Source organism: Ambystoma mexicanum, chromosome 4p (assembly GCF_040938575.1).
Source record: "Ambystoma mexicanum isolate Mex_15411 chromosome 4p, UKY_AmexF1_1, whole genome shotgun sequence".
NCBI lineage: Eukaryota > Metazoa > Chordata > Amphibia > Caudata > Ambystomatidae > Ambystoma > Ambystoma mexicanum.
The window spans coordinates 1,289,917,212-1,289,939,435 of NC_090927.1; the positions used below are offsets into that span (position 1 = coordinate 1,289,917,212).

General features: G+C 46.9%; 1 protein-coding gene across 1 annotated transcript in view; it reads left to right on the plus strand.

The window, feature by feature from the left end:
* LYST (lysosomal trafficking regulator) overlaps nt 1-22,224 on the plus strand; it is a 3,942,656-nt gene that overhangs the window by 2,738,857 nt on the left and 1,181,575 nt on the right. The window contains exon 41 of the mRNA XM_069606985.1: nt 1,162-1,228. Coding sequence (XP_069463086.1) covers nt 1,162-1,228 — 67 coding nt within the window. The remainder of the gene's footprint in view (nt 1-1,161; nt 1,229-22,224) is intronic.

The following is a 22,224-nucleotide window of genomic DNA, read 5'->3' on the forward strand; positions in this document are numbered from 1 at the left end:
AGGTGAATGCCCTCGGGGGACTGAAGTCCAAGGTGTGGGAGATTCATCAGAGGAGTTTAGAATGCATGTGTGCATTTTAGCCAATACAAATGTAGGTAGGGGTGGCCAACTTCCTACTAGCGACCCATCTCGAGCTAGCTTGTGGATGGTTGCTTTGAGGATGTTGGCAGAGTATGGCGTGCAGGATACTGATTGTGTCCAGCTAGACCGTATTTTTGTCGTGGGACATAGCTTCCATCGACATGGAGTGCAATATCTACCCATGTGTCCTGGCTGGTTTCTTGGTTTTGTAGAATCTTGCACAGATTCTGTTCTGCTTGCTGCTGAGTTTATACTCTCCGTTGCGCAGTACGTTCTATGAGTGGTTCAAATGCTGCCTCTGCCTATCTGGTAGTTGGGTAGCCCAGGGCGCAGAAAGGGTTTGTCGTGTGCAGGGGGAAAAGCCAGGTCTTGAGGGCCTCCCCGGAAGGCAATGTGGTCTTCTGGGCATCAAATGCTGCGGGGAATTGCGTTCCAGATTGTTGGAACTTGGACGGAGAGGGAGGAACCCCCTATTCTTATCGATTTGAAGCAGGGAATAACCAGGAGGAGTGCAGTGCCTTATCACAGGTTTCTATTAAGTTGGTAAGGGGTGAGCTTGTGTTGGGAGGTATTCTGGACTTGCCTCGGCATGGTGGGTGTCTTTTTTGTTTTGTGTGAAATGTTCTATGAGGATATATAGTTCGACATGTTTCCACACTTTCAATTTCATCACCTTCTGTAGATATGTGTTGATTCTTTTAATCCTTTCTGAAAACTTGTTTTACAGACTTTCTAAATTGTTCAATACATTTGTGATAATTATACACTATTGGCGGTTGATCTGTAAACTGCTATACTATTTTCTTTGTTTAGGAACCTTTGTGCCACCATTTTTACAGTTTCCGCCCAACTCATTATGAGTGCCCACTGAGTAAAAAACATTGAATCGCGTGCTACAAATGCAACACTTTTTTGGGCAAATGTTTTTAACATTTATAATAATGCATTGTAAAATATTTCTCAGCCACGTTCATCCTGTTCAACAACAGAATGTATCAAAGAAAATAAATTCAAATCTGTGTTTTCCTTACCATCCATTTGTTTCCCACTCTTAATAATAATTATGTTCCTCTGTTACAGACATCTGGCAAAACCTATTGCTGTACAGTCTAGAGAAAAAGAAGATCGCTATGTCGATAACTATAAGGTACTGTACTTATTTATGTATTCCTTAAAAAGGCCTGGATTACACCCCTCTTAAAAAAAGAGCATGTTATATCCCAATGTACCAAAGCATTAACGTCCCATAACTAATGTTCCTTTTTTGTTGAAGGTTCTGGGTCGCGTTACTTATAGCCAATTGAAAAGTTTTCTTGAAAGCAATAACCTTCTGAATCCTAAACAGTCTGGCTTCAGGTCCAAACACAGGACGGATACCACACTTTTGGACCTGAAATCCAATATCCCCAGTAGTGTTGATCGTGGTAATCCAGCACTACTTATGCTGCTGGATTTATTCCCATACGTTCAACTTAGTCGACCACTCTAGGCTTGTTACCAGACTGGCAGGTAAGGTTCACTGCTCTCCTGTGGCTTCCAATTGGGTGTCCTCTCTTTTGGGATCCAGAAATGCCAAAGTGGCCATAGATGACGCCAGCTCCACTCCCACATCAATGACATGTGGCATACTGCAGGGTTCGTGCATTTCTCCTACAGTGTTCAATATATATATTATGCCTTTTCTTGCACTTCTTGATGACCTGGGTGTCAAGTATACTAATTACGCTGATGACCCCCCTGGTCACAATAAAACTGTCTGGCTATCCAACTGGAGATACCTCATCTTTTAATGCCATCCAAGTCATTCAAAAGTGGATAGTAACCAACTCTTTAGCATTGAATGCTGAAAAGACAGAATTGTTAATCATAGCATCGGGCAACAAAATTAAAAAACTAGCATCCGATTATTAAAGTTGTATTATTGCCGGTAACACAATCAAAGTCTCCAAGTCCATCAAGACACTAGGCGTCATCTTTGACTCTTTCGGAGTTTTCTATGAAGCCACATGTGGCCCAAATAAGAGCAGCCTGCGGATATAACAGTAAATTGCTGAACTACATTCGCCCTTATATCTCTTTAAAAAGCAGAGCCCTTTTGGCCATAGCCTTGATGAACCCCCGCCTTAATTATGGCAATAGTCTCTTAGCAGGAATCAGCTCTAATCTTAACATGCTCCAATCTTCCCAAAACCCTGCTATTAGAGTGGTCTTTGGCCTCTTTAAAAGAGAATCACGTAACCAAGGCCAGAAGGGAGCTTCATTGGTTCCTGGTTAAACACTGGTTCATGCATAAGATCCTGTCGCTGACCTATAAGTGTTGCAATAAGGACTCCCTGCAATACTTATGTGATCGGCTTACCCCTCTCTCCTCCAGTCGCTCTCTTCACTCATATTATCCCACTAAACTTGCACAGCCACGATTCAAGTTGCCAGATGTGGTGGCTCTACATTTAATGTTCAAGCACCAGCGGCCTGGAATAAGCTACCCATTCATCTGAGGCGGGCAAATACACTTGCCACCTTTAAGAAGGGTGTTAGGACTCTTTTCTTTGACCTAGCACCTGATGAATTCACATATTGGCACAGTTTCATCCTGCTTTATTTAATTGTGTCCGTGTTGCGTCTTGGCTAGTCACTCTGTGCGCTTTGAGGCCTATGGGCGAGTTAGTGTGTTATAAAAGTTATAAATAAATAAAATTTAAATAAATGATGTACCGTTTTGAAAGTGGGGAAACTGACACAATTTTCTCTCATTATTTTGATTTACTAAATAGCATTATCTTACACTGCTCAGCGCCTGTGCTGTTTTTACAGTGTTGAAAGATGTGTTTAGCTAGTGGGGGCTGGTTGTGAGAGTAGAAGCAAATCACCCTCTGCACAAAGTATTTGACATTGAAAAGGAAACCACAAATTGGGCCTCATTACGACCCTGGCGGAAGACCATGGTGCTATTAGCACCATGGTCCATGCCGGTAAGTTACCGACTCCGCCATGGAGAAAGGGGGAATTGCCACCCCATTACAAGGTTGACGGGGCGGTAATTCCCCCTTCCTCCATGGCCCATCCCCATTCCCATTTTTGCCCCATAGGGCTCAATGGGAATGGGGAAGGCGATAAGTACGGTACCGCAAATTGCGGCACCGTAATTAGCACCAAGGTCCCTTTGCGGGTCCCTACTTTAACGGCTGGTCTACACCAGCCGTTAAGGTCGGGTCCCGCAAAGGGACCTCGTAATTAGGCGCTAATAGGTTAACGGCGCCGCAGCCTTTTACGGCGCCGTTAACCCATTAGCGCCTGGGTCGTAATGAGGCCCATTGTATCATATCACAAAAAATGCTTCAGAATATAGTATGTGTGATAAAGTCATATGTTCCAGTCCCTGCCTGCATAGACCAGATATCCCGGGCCTGAATAAATGGATGGGTGAGTCAAAGGAGCAATGAAAAAGAGGTGCCAGACGGAAGGTCCTCGTAAGTGTGTTCTGCTATTCTTTCTCCTTTGTACCTGTTGAGAGAAGGATTGACCTGGTTTTGTACACTCAACCAGACTCTAATCTTTTAATCTACTATTGCTATGCATATCATGCTCATTTTTGTGTCATGGCAGATGGCAGGCTGGACCAATTTGAGATTTCTAATAGATCCCTTTCAGCTGTGGACAGATGCATGATCCTTTCATTATTTATTGTGTAACTTTATAGTTTTGTATATCGCTGACAACCACTGTATGGTCACTTAATAATGCTTTGTGGAAGAAGAAACTGAAAGTAGTAGTACAGAGTAGGGTGATGCAAGAGGAAGAAATAGAATTAAGATATGCATTATTGCATTGTTTTTGTGTGTGATGATTGGGAACTGCAGGCCATGTCTTCTGACCTTCAGAAAAGGTCATTGTTTGCATTATTTCTTCTTAACGTGGAGCCCAAGCTGAGAGTTAAAAAGAAATAAGGAATATGGTGGAAGGCCAATACAATGCTCACTCCTTTATTCCAGGTTCATTTCTTGTAAACATGTTAATTTCCAACTTTAGATGCAAATGTGTGTTACACTGTGTCACAAAACCTGATTCAGCCCAAGTATAAAGTATGTTAATCAATTCTCCCTTAGAAATGCTGTTTCACTGGTTGGTCTCGGTTAAGATGGATTTCTAAACTCTGACCTGGTGGGCAGAGGTTCAGAAGGCCAGCCTAGTTTCTTGGAACAGTGTAACCTTCTGGACAAGCCAGACCAATCAAGGTAGCTTGGCGGCGGTCAAGACTAGGTCTCCGGAGGGGTGAGGGTGACTGAAATACCTCAATGAGCACACAGAGTAAACGACACTTACAAATCACTCCCAGTCAGGTGTAGATATATTAAAAATACATTTACATTTATTTCAAGGCCTTTGAGTTTCAACAAATCAAATCACAGTAATATGTATTAAGCCAACACAATCCTATCTAAATACATATATATAAGAACAGTCTAAAGGGTTAATACACAAAATGGGTCCACAACCTAAAAAGGGGAAGGAAACCGGTAGTGCAAATAGTCTTCAGCCCCTTCTGCATCCAACACACTGCTAACTAAGAGGCAGTCCGATCCCTAAGAAGAGGGGAGCCTAATGCTCAAATGTACATGGAATGCAAGCGCACGTGGTAGTTCATATGGGCAAAACGGGGTCTCTTCAATGGTCTGTAGCAACTCAGGAAGGTGGGTGAGGCGATGAAGAATAGGTTCCCACTATTCGAGGAGGGTGTCCACTTGAGGGCAGAGTCGATTCCAAGAGTTGGGAATAGCTCGCTAGTTTGCACTAGCAGTGGAAAGGAGAGGGGCCTTCAGGTGCCACTCGTCCGTAAAAATGGATGCCGGCGCTAGTGGCCACTGGCTTGGGTTGCGATTACTCACCGAACCCCGGCGCACTCCGGACCAAACTTCAGCAGTCAAGTCCACTTCGGTTGCAGGTTCAAGTGTGGCAATTTGGCGGCTCTGCGGCTTTCAGTGACAAAGATGCAGTGATGATTCCCAAATGGGACAGTGGCCAGTTCTCTGCTCCTGGTGGATGGATCAGGCCAGTTTTACTGCAGCAGGCTTCAGGGGCAAGAGGAGCACAAATTCAGCGCACCTGCAAAGGTCATCACTACATCTGGGCGACACGGTAACCGCGTAGGCTCCCGTTCGGGCGCACTCATCTCACTTCAGACCTGGTAATGCCAAGTGTACGAAATTTGGTGTGAGGGGGCCATCAACACAGAGCTAGCGATATACCATGTTTTGAGGGCCTCCTCGAAACGGCGGCGGAGCCAGAGCAAAGGTCCTGCATAAGCTGGTCAGCCCACTGGTTGGCCCAGGTACACTTCCGAGAAGGATTACTGCCAGGGTTTGATGAAGGTGCCAGGAATAGTTGGTCCCACTATTCCAATGATATATGATATGATATGATAGGTTATTTATAATGTCCTTAATACCCAGAAGTTTCTAAGCGCGGACCCGGGGATCGAACCTGTGTTGCTCCGTGTCGTCTTGCTTCCAAGGCAGACATGTTGCTGCTGAGCTATCCTCCCGAGACAAGGGTCGAAGCGTCTTCGCAGACCTTTTAGGACGACCAGATGCAGAGGGGTCCCACGGGACGACAGCGTGCTCAGGTTGCCAAACCTTCCAGCGGGTCACAAGCGGTTCCTCGACTCGGCTTCTTAGCTTCAGGATACTTGGATCCTATCCTTCGTTCAGTGAGAACTCCAGAGATCGACATGGTATGGGTGTTTGGGGGCTTCTCTTATCCAGAATCTCCTTCGTGCCAAAACGAAGAGGACCCAATGGGAGATCTGCTCACATACAGGCGTACCATACGTGGACCAATCACGGACCACAGTGGTCCTAGGCATTCACAGAACTCCAGACTCTCTGGCACCTAGGATGTGTATTGGGGACAGACACCCCAGCCCACACCCTGGAGGCACACACACAAGGCATGCAGACGCCCGTGAAAGCTTGACGTTTCGCGGGAAAATGCATTCCCAAATAAGCACTGACCGGGGTTGGCTCGACCTGGGGAAGGCGAAGGGGCAAGATGGCCAAAGGACAGGACAAAGAACCTTGTGGCATGGCCATTTTGGACCCAGGCCACCTATTTGTGTCAAACACGGTAATCACGGTTTACCTGGCAGGAAAGGGTTAAAATTACATGAAAAACATAAGCTGCCACCAGCCCTGTCCATGACACAAAGAGTACTGTACTGGAAGGTACATTGTGCACTTGTTACATGTTGCAGAAAAGTTGCAACATTGGATAGGACTAAGGGTCTCCCAGTACTGACTGTCTTAAGGGTGTCAGTTTCCCCATTAAAAGTGAGCGAAAGCCCAGAGGAGTGCAGCAGAAGGCTGGGCTCCCCTGACAAAGTCAGACTATGGTGTTAAACGGCAGCAAAAAAGTTGGTGGTACAAAACTTGAGGGAAAATTACCCATAAATGGAAGTCTTTCCTAACAGTCTCCTTAATCAACTACACCTGGCCCATTATACAGGGGGTAAGACTAGTATGTGTTCTTGTAAGACATTTCCTATCTCCACAAGATCGCCATTGACTCCAGATTAAGGAATTACTAAGAATTGTGGCTATGTGCATGATTCTCTGTCTCTTTGGGCACATCCTGAAGTAACTGCAGGGAATCATTTACTCATTACTAACCACCCTGAACCCGTGCACAGGCCTAGAACATATGTTACAATTCGATGAGGATTGGCTAGCAAAATGTGGTTTCTGGTTTCAGGAGCCCATTCTATTGGATAGTCTTGTTATTGAACGCAATCTGAAGCCTAAAATTAGATGTTTATAAGATGTTTGAAGAAAATATTATTTCCATACGGTGTTTGTCAATCAGGTTGCCCCATCATGTTACTTGAGGTCAGTGCTCACATCCTCTGCAAGCCCAATGAGTTAGCAGTTATTTGTGCCTCAAGTTGACTTGTTCCATAACTGCGTGACAGCCAATGTTATGTCACACTGAGATAATTGTTGCATTGTGTCGGGTTATCTGCAAATGCCCGGTATGTGGCCAATGGCATATACTACTAAGAAATGTCATAATATATATGTTTACTATTTTATTAGGGCGATGCTTTTTTTTTTTTTTTGTCAGCCAGTTTTTTTCAAATCAGAATTTATGGAATTGTAAACTTGTATATGAACAATGATGTATTCGATATAGCAATTTTCAACATACATCATGAGTAAAACGAACTCCCGGGCCTTGCGAAAATAGTGGTCTTGTGCTAACAGTAGCACAAAGGACTTACTGTTTACATCATGTATACATTTATTCGGCTAAAATTCATCAAACTAGCACTTTATACACATCAACACACAAGACCATCCAACCGTAAAATACACACTTAAATATAAAATCGATCCATTATACGTGGATGATGTGAAAGATATGTAAAGAACCAAATATAATGATTCAAAAAGCTCTTATAACAGTCTTTCGTGGTTGTAAGTGAAAGGCTCTAAAACAAAAGGATCAAATGCCTTTTTTTCGACACCAAAAGTGCCGGGAAAAAAAGTTTTGAATGCTTTTTTTTAGTTTTTTTTTTTTTATGGGGGGTTCCCCCCCGCAACCTCCTGTTTTCTTAAATGCATTGCTTTTTTCAAAAATGTGAAATGGGCCCATGAAAAATATGGAATATCAACTAAAAGGATAACAAATAAAGCAGGATGACAATGTCTGAAATAAAATGCCTAAGCACAGGAAGGATTGTTGCTTTCCTAATGGACTTGTAAGCTGAGCAAAGCAATACAAAATGCAAAGATATTCATCAGCAACTCCGCACGTCGGACAAGTTGATATATCTGGAAAGCCTTTCCAACCTGCAGTGTCCTTCCTTAATAAAAGACAATTAAATTGTGCATGAGTAATTGGCCAACGGTCAGTTTTATAATTACTCAAAGTAAGATAAAACTGCATTTAATTGGCCCTGCTAATGGCTAAATGCTGCCTATCAGACCTAACACGCATCTCCTTACACTCGTGCCTCTCGCTTAATATTTCAACATCTTGTACATATTCATTAAGTATCTGCTGTTACCCTTTTGCCCTCCCCCCAACTCAAGCCTACTCCACTTCACATTCTGCTCCTCCATCCTGGAGAATTTCCACTTCTGCACCCTCAACAGATTCCTTGTCACATAATCCGCCCTGGGTGGACCCATGCAGTGTAGCCACTAAATGTTTCCAGGCTGTCAGGGTTTCCGCCTCCTCCTCCCCTCCCCTGCTGCCCGCTTCCTGCCACACTACCGTTTCTGCTTCGGTCCATTTCTGAAGATCTCTCCACCAGACTTCTAGTCTTGGTCTATTGTGTTCTTTCCACCCCAATGCCGATCCTGCGCTTAGCAAGTATATATGCCAGGTCCTTCATCTTGCTCACATGTTTCAGCTGGCACGGTCTAGGGAACCCCCTACCATGCATGCCCATACTGATTCAACATTTATCTTGATTCCTTTCTCATTTAGCCGGTGGGCCACTTCACCCCAAAACTTCCTGATTTCTGGAAATGCCCAAAACATGTGCGTCATCCCTTCATTTTCTTCGCCACACTTAAGGCATGTTTGCTGTTCAGCGTTCTTAAATCTAGCTATCCGTTGGGGGAGTCATGTATGCCTTGTGGGTTACATATAGTTGTATTTGTTGTAGCCTCGCATTTCTAGACACTTTTTTTTTATGGTAACTTTGGGCCCTTTCCCATATCCCATCACTCATAGGTTCCCTAACCTCTTCTTCCAAGTCTAGTCTTAATTGGGCCACTTCTTTCCCAACCCTGGACATTAAGAGCTCATAGATTCTGGAAATCTCATGTCCCCCCCGTCTGCCATATCATATATCGTTTCTATGGCTTCATCTAGTTGCTCTTCTAGTATTATTTCTGACCATGTCTCTCTGATCCGCCGTACCATTCTAGTATACGTGATGTATTGCCCCACGTGTAGGCTGGTTTCCTTCACCAACACCCCAAACTGCTTCATCTTCGCCTACTGCCATATGTCTCCCTCTGTTGCGATCCCTACCGGTTCCCATTGCTTGCGAATCACTCTCATCAGTTGTCCATCCCCTCCGATCAGCGCCACTAACAGCACCTGCGGGGAACATGGGGTTGGGTTCCCCATGACCTGACATGCTTTACGCCATAACTTCCATCCCAACTCCAACATCCCCGGGCGCTCTTTCAATTCTACTTTGGGGAGCCATAGCACTTCTTTCAAGAAATACGGGGCACACTCCAATCTCAGCAGTCTGGACTCTGAATTCGAGTCTTCAGATAACCATTTGGCCAAGTGTCTTAATTGACTAGCTAACTAATAGATCTCAAAATTCGGCAGTTTTATACCTCCTTTATCATATGTGTTCTGCAGCTTCTATTCCGAGTTCCATGCCAGAGAAATCCCCTGCAAATGCTCTGAAGTTTGACAAAAAATAGCTTCGGGATCATATATGGTATGTTCCTGAAAAAATGTAGTAATCTGGGCAATACGACCATCTTCAGCAGCACCCCCCTTTCCCATCATGGCCAGGGGGAGCTTAGTCCAGAACTTTATGCTATTTTCAATATTCGCTACCGTTCTCTGTGTTGTAATTGTGTTCTGCTTCCACCGTGTGATTAATGTCTATCCCCAGGTATCTGAAAGTGTAGGTCTCCCACGGTATTTGTAAGACTGGCAGTTGTTCCTTTGGGACCCCTACATACCTCCCCAGAGGGAATATACACGATTTCTTAGGATTCACTGCAATACCAGATAGTGCCGCAAATCGCTCCATCACTTCTAGGATATATTGGAGGTTTTCCTCAGGGTATCTTAAGTACAGTAACATGTCATCTGCATATAGTGAAATTAGGTGCAGTTCCCCATTTGTATGGATCCCGATTACCTCATATTGCTGTCTCCTGTATATTGCCTGGGGTTCTAACGCTAGGATATACAACATTGGTGACCACCGGAATCCCTGTCTAGTACCTCTACTGAGCTGCCACCTCTCCGAGATGCACGCATCCGTCTTAACTCTGGCTAGTGGTGCACTATACAATCATTTCACCCATCTGAGGTACCCAGACCCCATCCCGTATTTACTCAAAGCTGCCATCAGCCAGGGCCACTTGACGGAGTCAAAGGCTTTTATTGCATCAAGTGTTACTATTGCAATCTCGCTCGAGTCTCCTTTCGTGTGCTCTATGACACGGTGAAGCCGTCTAAGGTTGTCTGATATGCTTCTGCACGGGACATATCCAGTTTGATCAGAGTGTATTAAGTTGCCTATGACTCGTCTAATTCTGTTTGTCAACACCGCAGTAAGTATTTTGCTGTCCCGGTTCAGCATCGACAGCGGTCTATATGATCCGCATTGCATGCCTGGTTATTGGGTTTGGGGAGTGGAATAATTATCACTTCTCTCAGGGATTGTGGTAAAGTTCCTATTTGAAACGCCTCGTTCAACATTGCCAGCAGTGGGGGGGAGCACCTCCTTCCTATAGATTTTGTAAAACTCTTTAGGGAGTCCATCCACCACTCCCTGAGTTTTGCCAGTGGGCAATTGTACCACCACCTCTTCTAGTTCTTCTATTGTGATCGGGGCCTCTAGGCCCTCTCGCTCTTCCGCACTTATTTTTGGCAGGCCAATGTCCTCCAGTGTCTCCATTATCTCTGCACTATTGCTCCCTCCTTCATCCCCGTACAATCGTTAGTAAAATTCAAGGAACTCTCAGTTTACTCCCTCTTGGGTATCCACTATTTGCCCACTCTCCCCCACTACTGCCCTGGTTTGGGGGTCTAGTTTTTATACAACCATGCCAGCATTCTCCCCGGTTTGTCTCCACCCGCATGCTGTCTCTCTATATATTTCTTACAGCTTAAATTACACAGTCTCTCCCAGTGCCCTGCACATTCCTGTTGTAGTTGGCTTATGGATCTAGCTACCTCCTCGGAGTCCCCTCCTTTGCCCATCACTGTCTCTAGTTTTGTCTCTGCTTTCTGTAGTTCCCTCAGTATACCTCCTCGCAGCCCTTTGGATTTGGCAATAGCCGATCCTCTCATCACCACCTTAAACGTTTCCCATAGAATGCCAGCCGAGTCTACACTCCCAGTGTTGTTTTCAAAGTAATCTATAATTTCTTCTCTCAGGTCCTCTCTGAACACTGCATCTTTCAATGTCTCAGCCGCCACGTTGGGATCCTAGCCCTTGGAGGCAGATATTGCTATGTCAGAACCAATGGCGAGTGGTCCGATAGGACCCTCGCCTCATATTCTGTTTGCACTATTTCGCACTATTTTCACCATCATCTCCTGTGTGTCAAACATGTAGTCTAATCTCGTGTGCAACTTCTGTGGGGCCGAGTAGTGCGAGTACTGTCTCTCGTGTGGGTGGTGTACCCTCCACACATCCTCCAGCCTGAGTTCTTTCAATAGGGTCTTCAGGGCTTTGGCAGCAGGGGCAGGTTTGTCTAATTTCTTGTCTGACCCATCTACCCTTGGGTCGAATGTGCAATTAAAGTCCCCTCCCCATATTATCGCCCCCCCCCCCCCCCCCAGGTATGGATTAATTTTGTTGTATAGGGTCCTGAAATTGGCCACTGTATCCTGATTCGGGCATATGTGTTGATAATACATATTTCTCCATTTTCTACCAGTCCCCGTATTGCCACCATCCTCCCATCTGTACTTATTGTGGTCTGTAACAATTGGAAGGGGACCTGCGGTGCTACCCAAGTGATTACCCCCTTGGCATAGGCCGAGTACGTTGCCCCAATTACGGGCCCCTTCCATTTCTTTTGAATCACCTCCTGTTTCTCTTTCGTGAGGTGCGTTTCTTGTATTAGGGCAATATCTATTTTCTTCCTTTTTAAGTACATCATAATTTTGTTCCTTTTCAAATAACTATTGAGCCCCCTGACATTCCAGGTAATTACTTTAAGGTCCCCCATATCTCCCCCAGTTCCTTATGGAAATTGACTTTGTTCTTGTGCTCTGTTGCTCCGTGGTGCAACATTTAGTAAGATATCAAGTTTATGTACATGTGTAGGACTTTAGTTCATTGCTAAAATGGCATATTACAAATATCCGAGATAGTTCTTGATCCCCGCTAGTGAGCAGCAAGCATGACCCTTTTGCCTGCAAGAGCATTGTCTATGGTTCTCTGTTCCAAGCTTGAACACTAGCAGGGAACAAGATCTGTCTCTGATATTTGTAATATGCCATTTTAGCAATTAACTTAAGTCCTACAAATGTACAGAAACTTGATATCTTACTAAATGTTGCACCACTGAGCAACAGAGCACCAGAACAAAGTCAATTTCCAGAAGGGACTTTTCCAAAAAAATGAGTTCCACGGACCATGAAAATGTGTAAAGGTTATGTACATAGCTCCCCTTGATCTTCAGGTTGGTTCCTTTGCCTGCTCAAGTAAACTTCACCAATGCTCCTGTTAAGAATTATAACTTTCATGCCCTGCCTGGAGGCTGGACACAGCCTTTGACGGCCCGCCAGCTGCTCGGGCCTAAGCTCAGACTGTGGCCTGTTAAAGACTGTTTCCGCCCGACAGGCAGGGCATGAAAGCTATTCACACCCCAGGGTTCGCCGGGGTGCGAATGACTTTCACAATTTTGCATCGGGAGATCCGCGCTGGTTGCGCAGCCGATCTCCCGATGGAAAATGGAAAAAAGGAAAACAAGATGGCTGACGCCGTACGGAAAAGGGACATAGTCCCTTTTCCATTTCTATGGTGGCCAGACCAGTAGGAGGAGATTGGGACTGGAGCACAGTGCTCCGGTTCTGCAGGTAAGTGGAGGGGGTGGGGGAAGGGAAGCGGGACATTTTGGGGTGGGGGCAAGAGGGAGAGGCTCCCTGTTGCCTCCTGTTATGACTCACTACCTATGACGTCCCAAGTACTCCAAACTACTCTGAGAAGTCTCTGGATGCTGGAACCCCGACCGGCACGTCTAATTCTCTTAGTCGGGGAAGAGTTCTTCCCATCAATGCACTCCTCTGATGTTTACAGAATAAAACAATTGGAGGAATAAATCAATCAGAAGAGCGGGGTACATGCAGCATGAACACCGCCAGCTATGAATTAGAAAAACAGCAATTAGTGACACAAACTTGTACTCCCCAAAATGCAAGAGAAAGAGAAGGAAAGAGCTAACCTCTAAAAGGGAAGTGGTCTCCCAAAGTGAGCCAGCAACATATGTTGAAATGGTACAGCGGTGTCTCCAGGTAGTCCTGGGTAGGCCAGGGATAACTAGAAGGACAGGAATACCATTGTAAGACTCAATAGTGGTGATGGAAGATATGTGAATTGTACTGGGTTAAGGGATCTTACCAAGGAGTGGAGCAGCCGAAGTCCGATGAAGTTGAAGGTCCAGTAAATCCAAACACGGAAGTGTAATGAAGGGGAGGTAGGAGTGTTAATGGACCTGTCCCGAAGACACAAGGACGCCTGAGCGAACGAGATGGTGCACAAGATACAGCAACCGTCTCTAGTCTGTGCACGGGCAGTTGTCGTGAAATGAGGAAATCTGGGAGAAACAAAGAGCGGGTAAGTACGGTGAGCAGCAGAGCGTCTCTGGTTTGAACTGGGTCTATACAGAGCCGCAAGGAAGTGCGATGAGCAAAGGTAGTAGTCAACGTGTGGGCAGCAAATGGAGCAAAACAGCAAGAGGAGGATTTCCGTGGACGTAGCAGTAGTTAGCGTTGGTCGGACAAAAACAAGCAGAACGTTAGGCAGAGCAGTCTCTGAGCAAGCCGAGTCGTAACAAAGAGTCAGAGTTCCAAGGACGAGGCATGGGCATAGTCAGGTAGGCAGAAGCAGGTCAGTAACGTAGAATTGAAAAGTAGCAAGAACAAGAGCAAAGCCAAAAACAACTTTAATCAGAAGCACTAGTTTGCCGGGTGAAGGCTGTTCTTATTCGCAGGTAGTCGGTGGGCGTAACGTCCTACGTGTCATGTGATCGTGAGCATCGGCCTTCCTACTGCATACTTGGCCAAATGATGTTGTGCATGCAGGGGCTTCCATCATTGCCAAGGTAACCTCCACCGCAGGAGGAATAGCGCTGTCTGTGTGTGTGTGGGATGCCTTCTGAGGGAACAGTGCTGAGAAGCCATGGGCAGAGAATGTTTCACAGTATGCGAACCTGTCACAGTATGTTTATGTGGATCCCTGACTCCTCCCTGTAATGGGGAAAAAGAAAAGCACCACCCGGAGAAGGGCCTCGGGTAGCTGGGACAGCGGGTGGTGATTTTATAATCTTCTCGCTGTTCCAGCCACCACATTGGCTTTGCGCCCTTCCCAGGGTGCAAATGTGGGATTCAGCCTCTTCTCCTAAGAGGGGAACCCTTTCCTGTGAGGTCAGGGAGGTGAGTCCACTATGCAGTATGCCCCATATGGGTGGCGGTAAGCTGGGCCTCGCAGGGAGAGACTCTCCTCTTGGGGATAAGGGGTCACTTTTCATTAAGGAACTCCCTTTGCAATATCCTCAAAAACCCAGTGCAACCCTATTAGTTGATGGACAACTAGACTCTTCTTAGATATGTTATTGTAACACAATGACAGAAGAAAATCATCGGCTTTGTTTTGTGAAGAGTATGAATAGGGGAGTGATAAAGAATGCCTTTCTGCCAATTACTGAGACAAAGAAGCCAAAAAGAGTTATGATGAACATGAGCCTAACACAAAGGACTCTTGTGAGAAACCAGGGAAGCCCCAGCAGTGCGTCATAAAAAGGGATGGTCCAAAAGAACCAGGAAGTGAGGCCCGGGAATTTTGAACTGACTGGATCGTGGAGACTAGGAGACCGGGGAACACTGTGCTTTACACGCCAGAAAGCAGCTATGAAGCAGAAGTACCGACATTTTTCAATACAAACAGACTGGGGAAAGCCTGACAAAGTCCCAAGAGGGACTTTTGAACAGGCTCGGAGAGAAGCCCTAATGCTGGTGTGCCAGAGTGGCAATACGCCAAGAACGGACCAGAGGGAGTCTGTTCACAGATAGAGAACCCGAAGAGTCGCAGGAGGGATATTCGAACAGGGTTAGAGAAAAGCCCTAACATTGGAATACCAGAGTGGCAAAATGCCAAGAACAGACCCAAGGCAGTCTGTTCACAGAGAGCAACCCTGAAGAGAAAACCGAAGGAGATATATGGTAGTGTGGAGAGGAAACGAGTGAAGGACCATTACACCACTGATACCACCACCGGACACTTAAGCGTGTTGTAAGAGTGGCAAGTGAAAAGCCAGAGAGCCGTACTCCCCAAATACGAGGAAGAGAAAGAGAACGCCGACCGCTTACTTTGCAGGTAACTGGGAGAGCGGGAGATCCGGGGGACGGGCGCAGATGAGAACAGGGACAGAGACATTCCATCCAATAAACAAACCAAATATAATGATTGAAGGAAACCCACTCGTCGCAGTGAATGGTACAACAATCAGAAGGGAGAGAACCATTCAGGAAGTCATCATAATCGTCCCAGTGAGTGGCGAGATTACCAGAAGAGTGAATATCATCCAGGGACTATTCATACTCGTCCCAGTGAATGGCAAAATTACCAGAAGAGTGAGAATCATTCAGGGACTAAGCATACATGACCCAGAGAAAGGCGAGATTATCAGAAGAGCGAAACTCATTCAGGGACTCATTGTACTCGTCTCAGTAACTGGCAAAATCAAAAGGAGAGCAAGAGTCAAACAGAGACTCTATCTAAATATCTGAGCGAGAAGATACATAACCAAAGGGAAGAGGTTTGGTCTAAGAACCTGTGTCTATATCCAAAGAAGAAAGAAAGGTCGTGAAGCACATAGTATACTTAGAGACGCAGTAACATCCTAAGAGAGCCTGGAAAAGATTCAGAAGAGTCCAGAGAATCAGAATACAAGTGCCTGGAGAAAAACAAACCTGAAAGAATTTAAGGAATTATTATGAGAGATTGCAAATGACTATTTGAAGATCTCATATTGACAAAAGCTTTGCCGACAAGAAATCCAGGAGTACTGAGCCATTCTCCTGTTCTTTTGTTCTGTAGCAATCATGATAGGGTCGACCTAGGTTCGTTTCGGACCAGGGTCAGACTTTTGATTTGGAATTCACTCTTGACGACTAACACCCTAGTTTAGTTGTGTTGGGTAGGAAAGCCCTTAGAATAGAGAAAGTCAGCCATTTTCTTTATTATTTATCAATAAACCTTTTGAAAATGGCACATTTTGGTCTGTCTCCACCTTCTGACCTACCACACGCCCCACAAACCATCCTATGAATCCTTATGCATCCTATAGTCGCATTTAATCATTTGTATAATCAGTAGCAGGCAGTTGTCAAAAACAATGTATTTTGGTTCCCTTAATAGCCAATCATCCCACAATATAGTGTTTTGAGATTCTATGGTGGCGGATAAGTACTCTGCACTACCGATGGTGAAGCCGGGGTCATGCACATCCTTCTCTATAAATTCTGGCGAAACCTCAGTGATTTCAATCTGTGAAATTTCTAGATTTACAGAATGTATTGGGGGAAACAGTGAAAATGATGTCTTTCTTTGTCCGAAACAGTTTTGAGGGTGTGGAAAGGGTAAGTGAAATGGCAAGTAATAATGAAACATCTTCTGTGTTGTCGGTGAGTTCTGGTGGATGTTGTGTGCTGTTACAAGTATCCATCATTACATTCCATGACTCGCTGGTGATATTCGGTTCACATTCTGGCCACTGCACAGTAGTGTCCCGATTCTGAACCTTGGGACGAGCATTTGCAACCTCAAACAGTTCCTTCCAACTGACTTTGGTTTGGCAAGCAACATCATTTGTTAGTGGTATAGTCTGAGTCTTCCTGCTCTTCTACTTTATGCCTCTAATACAAACATTATTTCTTTCACACTTACAAAACATATGAATATCAACCTTACAATCTTACCAACTAACACATTTCCAAATGACCAAAAAGGTTTGAAAGCCTGGATCATATTTACCCTGGTTTTTCGAGTGCGTTTTGATACAGTCAATCTTGATGTAGTTCATCCCCCATCTATAACAGAACATTCACAAAAAGATGTAAACTACCGTAAATATCTTTGACAGGAACATTAAAAGTCCAATGGATGATAAATGATGACAATCACTATTATTTCTATACCTGGTTTCCAAGTGTGTCTTCCATCTCAACTGCTTCAGTAATAGACTCCTTGTTCATAACAAATGAATAAATGTAGAATAATAATTAGACAATGTAATATTAACTTGGTTGATATCAAAGATTAAATCTTGATAATTTATCTTGTATGCTTGTTGAATTTCAACAAGTGATACAAATGCCAAAGAAAAGTTAAATATATTGAAAAAGAAGCATTTTTTTATAATTGAAAAAACATGTATTTGTTTTAAAGGGAAAGTCCATTATAACTAACTAAAAATGTTAACAATCTATTATTTTGAAATGTTCCTGTGGAACATCACTGGTGTCATAGGGCATTGGCGTTACAGTTGGCGCACAATACTGCCATTCTTAAAAAATATAGAGAATACATTATTTATACCAGTAAATATGCACTATTATGTTAATTTTCATTTCTTGCACTTAAGATGTACAACAGTATATAAATCTGTACATGGAGCATTTTGAGACTAAAAGAATCCATGTAATTAATGTACATCCATAATTCTTTACTGGATTACTGTCAGTGTTAGATGTTGGCAGGTGAATAACACAACTACATTGATGATTGGATGCATTCATGTTATTTGAAAATGTTGTTACTTGTAAACAAAATGTAAAACTTTCGATTTCCAGAATCCAAGATAACTTTGATTATTTGCTTGTACATTTTATAATTTTGAAAAAAATAGTTCAAATATAAATTAATATGGGGGGGGGGGTGTGGCCAACTGCCGAACAATGTGAAGGTGAATCCCTAGAGCTCCCATGTGGCCGTAGAAATCTGGGCAAAATCTTGTGCAAAACCCCCATGGACGGCAAATAAACTGCAGGGGAAGAAAGCTGAAGTGCTGGGGCAGAGGATAGTCTACTCCAGAAAGGCTACGGCGCGAGGTATCGTCCTTGGCGCTCGCCAAAAATCTTGGCTGCTCGGCGGGAAGAGGCGCCCAAGATGGCCCCTGTGGCTCAGTGAGGAGGCAATAGGAGGATCGTGGGGAGCCTGCTGACGGAGGAGACATACTGTGTGCGCCCATGCGAAGCGGGGGTAGTGGAGGGCGTGGAGGTGCCCCTGGCGGGGGAGAGAACCGGGCTCTGATGTGCAGTGGGCGAGGTGGAGTGGCTCGCATGGAAGACAGCAGGAGGAGCCGCTGCTGAGAGCTGGGCTCCGTCTCACAGAGAGCAGCGCGGAGCGGCTCGCGTGAAAGACAGCGAGAAGAGACACAGCTGGGAGCCGTGTGGAGGAGGTGCTGCCAGGAGCAGACGGGTGTGACGTGCCAGCGGCATCGGATCCGCTGGAGCGGACCGACGGAGCTGTACCGAGAGGAGGACAGTTAGGACTGAAGCACCGGGAGCCCAGACCGCGGTCCTACAGGCGCGGCTGCTGGAGCAGTGGTCGGTGGGGCTGCATCCTCAGAAGGAGTAAAGCGGAAGCCCCGTATTGCAGGGCTCCTGCGGGGGTGTCGGTCCACCCCGGGGCTGGCTAGAAGGTATGCATGTTGCTCGGCCCTAACGTTGACCTGTGAGAGAGGGGGGGCCCTGAGGGTGGCGGTGGCTTGGCCTGACAAGAGACCAGCGGGGCTCTGAGAGACATTCTCCCATCACCAGTGGGGGGGGGGGGGCAGGGCAGTGGCCCCTGGCGGAACGTTTGGAGTGTACATCTGGAGGCTGTCGAAGAGCCGGGGGGAGAGGCTACTACGGTGGAAGGTAGGGGGTGTGATTTCTGACTCCCCCCCCCCCCTCTTGGAGGACTCTTGGGGTTTGCCTGCTTCCTCCCGGGCTGCCTGGATGGTGGATGGCATGGCAGTGACCGGGGGTAGTGGAAACTACATGTCGGGGGGGGGGTGTTGTACTGGCCACCCACCGGCTGCACAGAGGAGGGGAGTGACGCTCCCAGAAGGGGCAGAGCCATGGGGGCTGAAGTCGTGGAGTAATCAACGGGATACGTCCAGCTCCTGCCAGGGATCACCGGACACAGTGGGCGGAGGGGGGGCCCTGAGGGCGGGGAGCCCCTCTGGAACTGGTGAACGTGCTGAATAGGAGAGAGACGTGGGGGGCACAGATCCTTGGCTGAGGAATAGGGCTGGTGCTAAGAGCTTTGTGCACAGAGATGCCTGCTGCGAAGAAGGGGGGCCCTGCTGGAAGGTACAGGCGAGATGGGAGATTTTGGGCACGGGGGTGCCAGCTGAGGACAGAATCGTAGAACTCACGCCTGGGGGCGAGATAACAAGAGCTGGTCTAATATGGGCAAGAATCAGCAGCGGATGGAAAAATATACAGAGGCAAAGGACAGCGCCCAGAGGCAGGAGGGTCCAGATCGACAGGAGAGACCCCCAGGAGAGGAAAGAAATTCTGTGACCCTAGATTCGCTAATGGAGGCGATAGAAGGTCTCCAGAGATACCCTCCAGGAGAGCATCAAAGAGGTAGGAGTGGATGTCTCTCTGGTGAGGGCGGACCTCCGCAAAGTGTGTGAGAGGGTCACAGAGGTGGAGCAAAGGGTCAGCACGGTGGAGGATGATGTCCAGAAGCTGAAGAATCAGGTGGGGGGGCCTGGTGGGGGCGACCTGAACACTGGAAGGTAGAGCCGAAGACGCGGAGGGACGCTCCAGGCGCTGTAACATCCGTCTGGTTGGCGTCCCGGAGAGAGAGGAGGGGCCCAGTGCGGAGCTCTTGGTGGAAAATCTGATTCTAAAAGTCCTGGGGATTAAGGGCCTATCCAACCTCTTCACTGTGGAGAGGGCACATAGGGTCCCGGGGAGACCTCTGCCGCCGGGTTCCCCGCCGAGAGTGCTGGTGGCTAAGATCATGAACTTCTGGGATCGGGATGCCATTCTACAGGATGCTCACAGGGAGAGCCATTATGTGATCGGTAGCGGAAAGTTGAGGATCTTCCCGGACTTCACGCTTGAGGTGCAGCATCAGAGGAGATCCTACGACGCGGTGAGAAGCCGTCTGAGGGAACTCAATTTAAAATGCATGTTTTTCCCGGCGAAGTTGAAAGTGTTGTCGGGGGCGGGGGGGAATCGTGGTTTTTCACGTGCCCGAGAGAGGTATGGGACTGGTTGGACACAAGGCAGCATAAAGCGGATCCTTTTCCGGAGGGTCCTAAGGTGAGGGTGGGTCAGGAGGCCGAAGAGTGTGGGTAATGCCCAGTGGGAAATCAGTGAAGGAGGACCCTGCAGAAATTGGTTTTCTGGGATTGAGGGGGTACAGGAGAAGAAGGGGGGAAGATATTGGTGGGGCGGCATGGGGCACATGGTGGAGCCCCTAAATTAGGCGACGCTATTGACTACCAACCCCAAGGGAGGTGAGGAAGGGGGGCTGAGTAGTTCAGTGGGTCTACGGTCATGAAGGAGGAAGGAGGAAGGGAGTGGAGTTCAGGGGGGCGGGTTTGTCGGGGTTCCGTATAAATCCAGAGAAGTCGTTTTTGTTTCCGCTGGGGGGGGGCTACGGGAACGCCCATTGGAGGAATTGCCAGAGCTGGGGATAAAATGGGAGAAGGAGTCATTTCGGTACTTGAGGGGTACGGGTGTTTCATGTCATAGTGGACACGTTTGTGCATAATACAGGGAGGGCATTATCCAAAATAGGTGACTCCATCCAGTTCTGGAAGGTCTTACCCCTTTAATTGAAGTGCAGAGTGGCGTTATGTAAAATGGTGATCCTCCCGCGGTTGCTCTACTTCTTCACAAATATACCGTATGTGGCAAAGAAAGTGTTTTTTAAAATGCTGGATGTTAAGATTAGGGAACTGCTGTGGGATGCGGGGAGGTGAAAGGTGTCCTTACAAACTCTGCGAAGAAATAGAGAGGGAGGGGGTCTGGGCCTCCCGAATTATGAAAAGTACTTTGTGGCGGCACAACTACAGTCGGTGCCGGTGTGGGATCAACCAGAGGCAGAGTTCCTTAAGGCATTGGTAGGGCCCTTGCAGCCGTATCGTAGGCCGGTAGAGCTCCTGTAGCACCCGCTGGGTGATACGGGGAAATCAGTGGTCTTTGAGGCGGTAAGGGAGACATGGAGGAAATATGTGGGCGGTAGGGGGGTGAGGGGCCGCTATGAGAGCATTCTCCCATGGGGGGCTGACCATAAGCTCCATCAGGCGATTGGGAGGGTGGGAATACGGAGATTAAGGGAGAAGGGATGTGAAAAGGTGGGGGACCTTTTTGAGGGTGGGAAGCTCCTTACCTATAAGGAGTGGTGCGATAAGTTTGACCTGCCACAATGGGGGGTTTTCTGGCGTATGGGGCGGTGGTTCGTAGGATGGCAGAGTTATGGGAAGGAATTCCTGAGGAGCCGGAGCCATGTCCGGTTCTTCGAGTATTACTTGATCAGATAGGGGGGTAGGGCGCACATCTTGCGGATAAATAGGGCTCTTGGGGAGGGGACGGCAGAGGGGGAGCTGAAGGTCAAGGAGAAGTGGGAAGTGGATATGGGGCGCTCTATATCAGGTAAAGAATGGGAGCCGGTCTGGGACTTGGTCCGGAAGTCATCGAGGAATGCCTGCTTTCAGCTGGTCCAATTCAATATTTTGCATAGGTTATATGTCACCCCACTGGCACTCAGGGCGATGAATGGGGATCGGTCGGGCGAATGTCCTAGATGTGGTTCGGAGCGGGCAGGGTTCTGGCATATGGTGTGGGAATGTGGGCTAATAGTAGAATACTGGGACGAGGTGCTTAAAGGAGTGAATGAGGTACTGGGAACCAGCCTGGAATGGTGTCCGGAGATCTGTCTGTGGGGGAAGATGCCGGGGGGGAAGCAAAACAAGGTACGGAACAGAATGGGCCGGTTTTTGCTCATATTGGCCAAGCGCCGAATGGCGATAGCGTGGAAATCGCCCCTGGGCCTGGCAATCAATTTATGGCGGAAGGACGTGCAGAGGTGGGGGTTAGCGGAATTAACGGTGCTGCAGAATATGGAGGCAGGGGAGGACAGGGAGGAGGTAACGGTCCATTGGTCCCAACTGCTAAATGATCTGGCAAAGGACAATG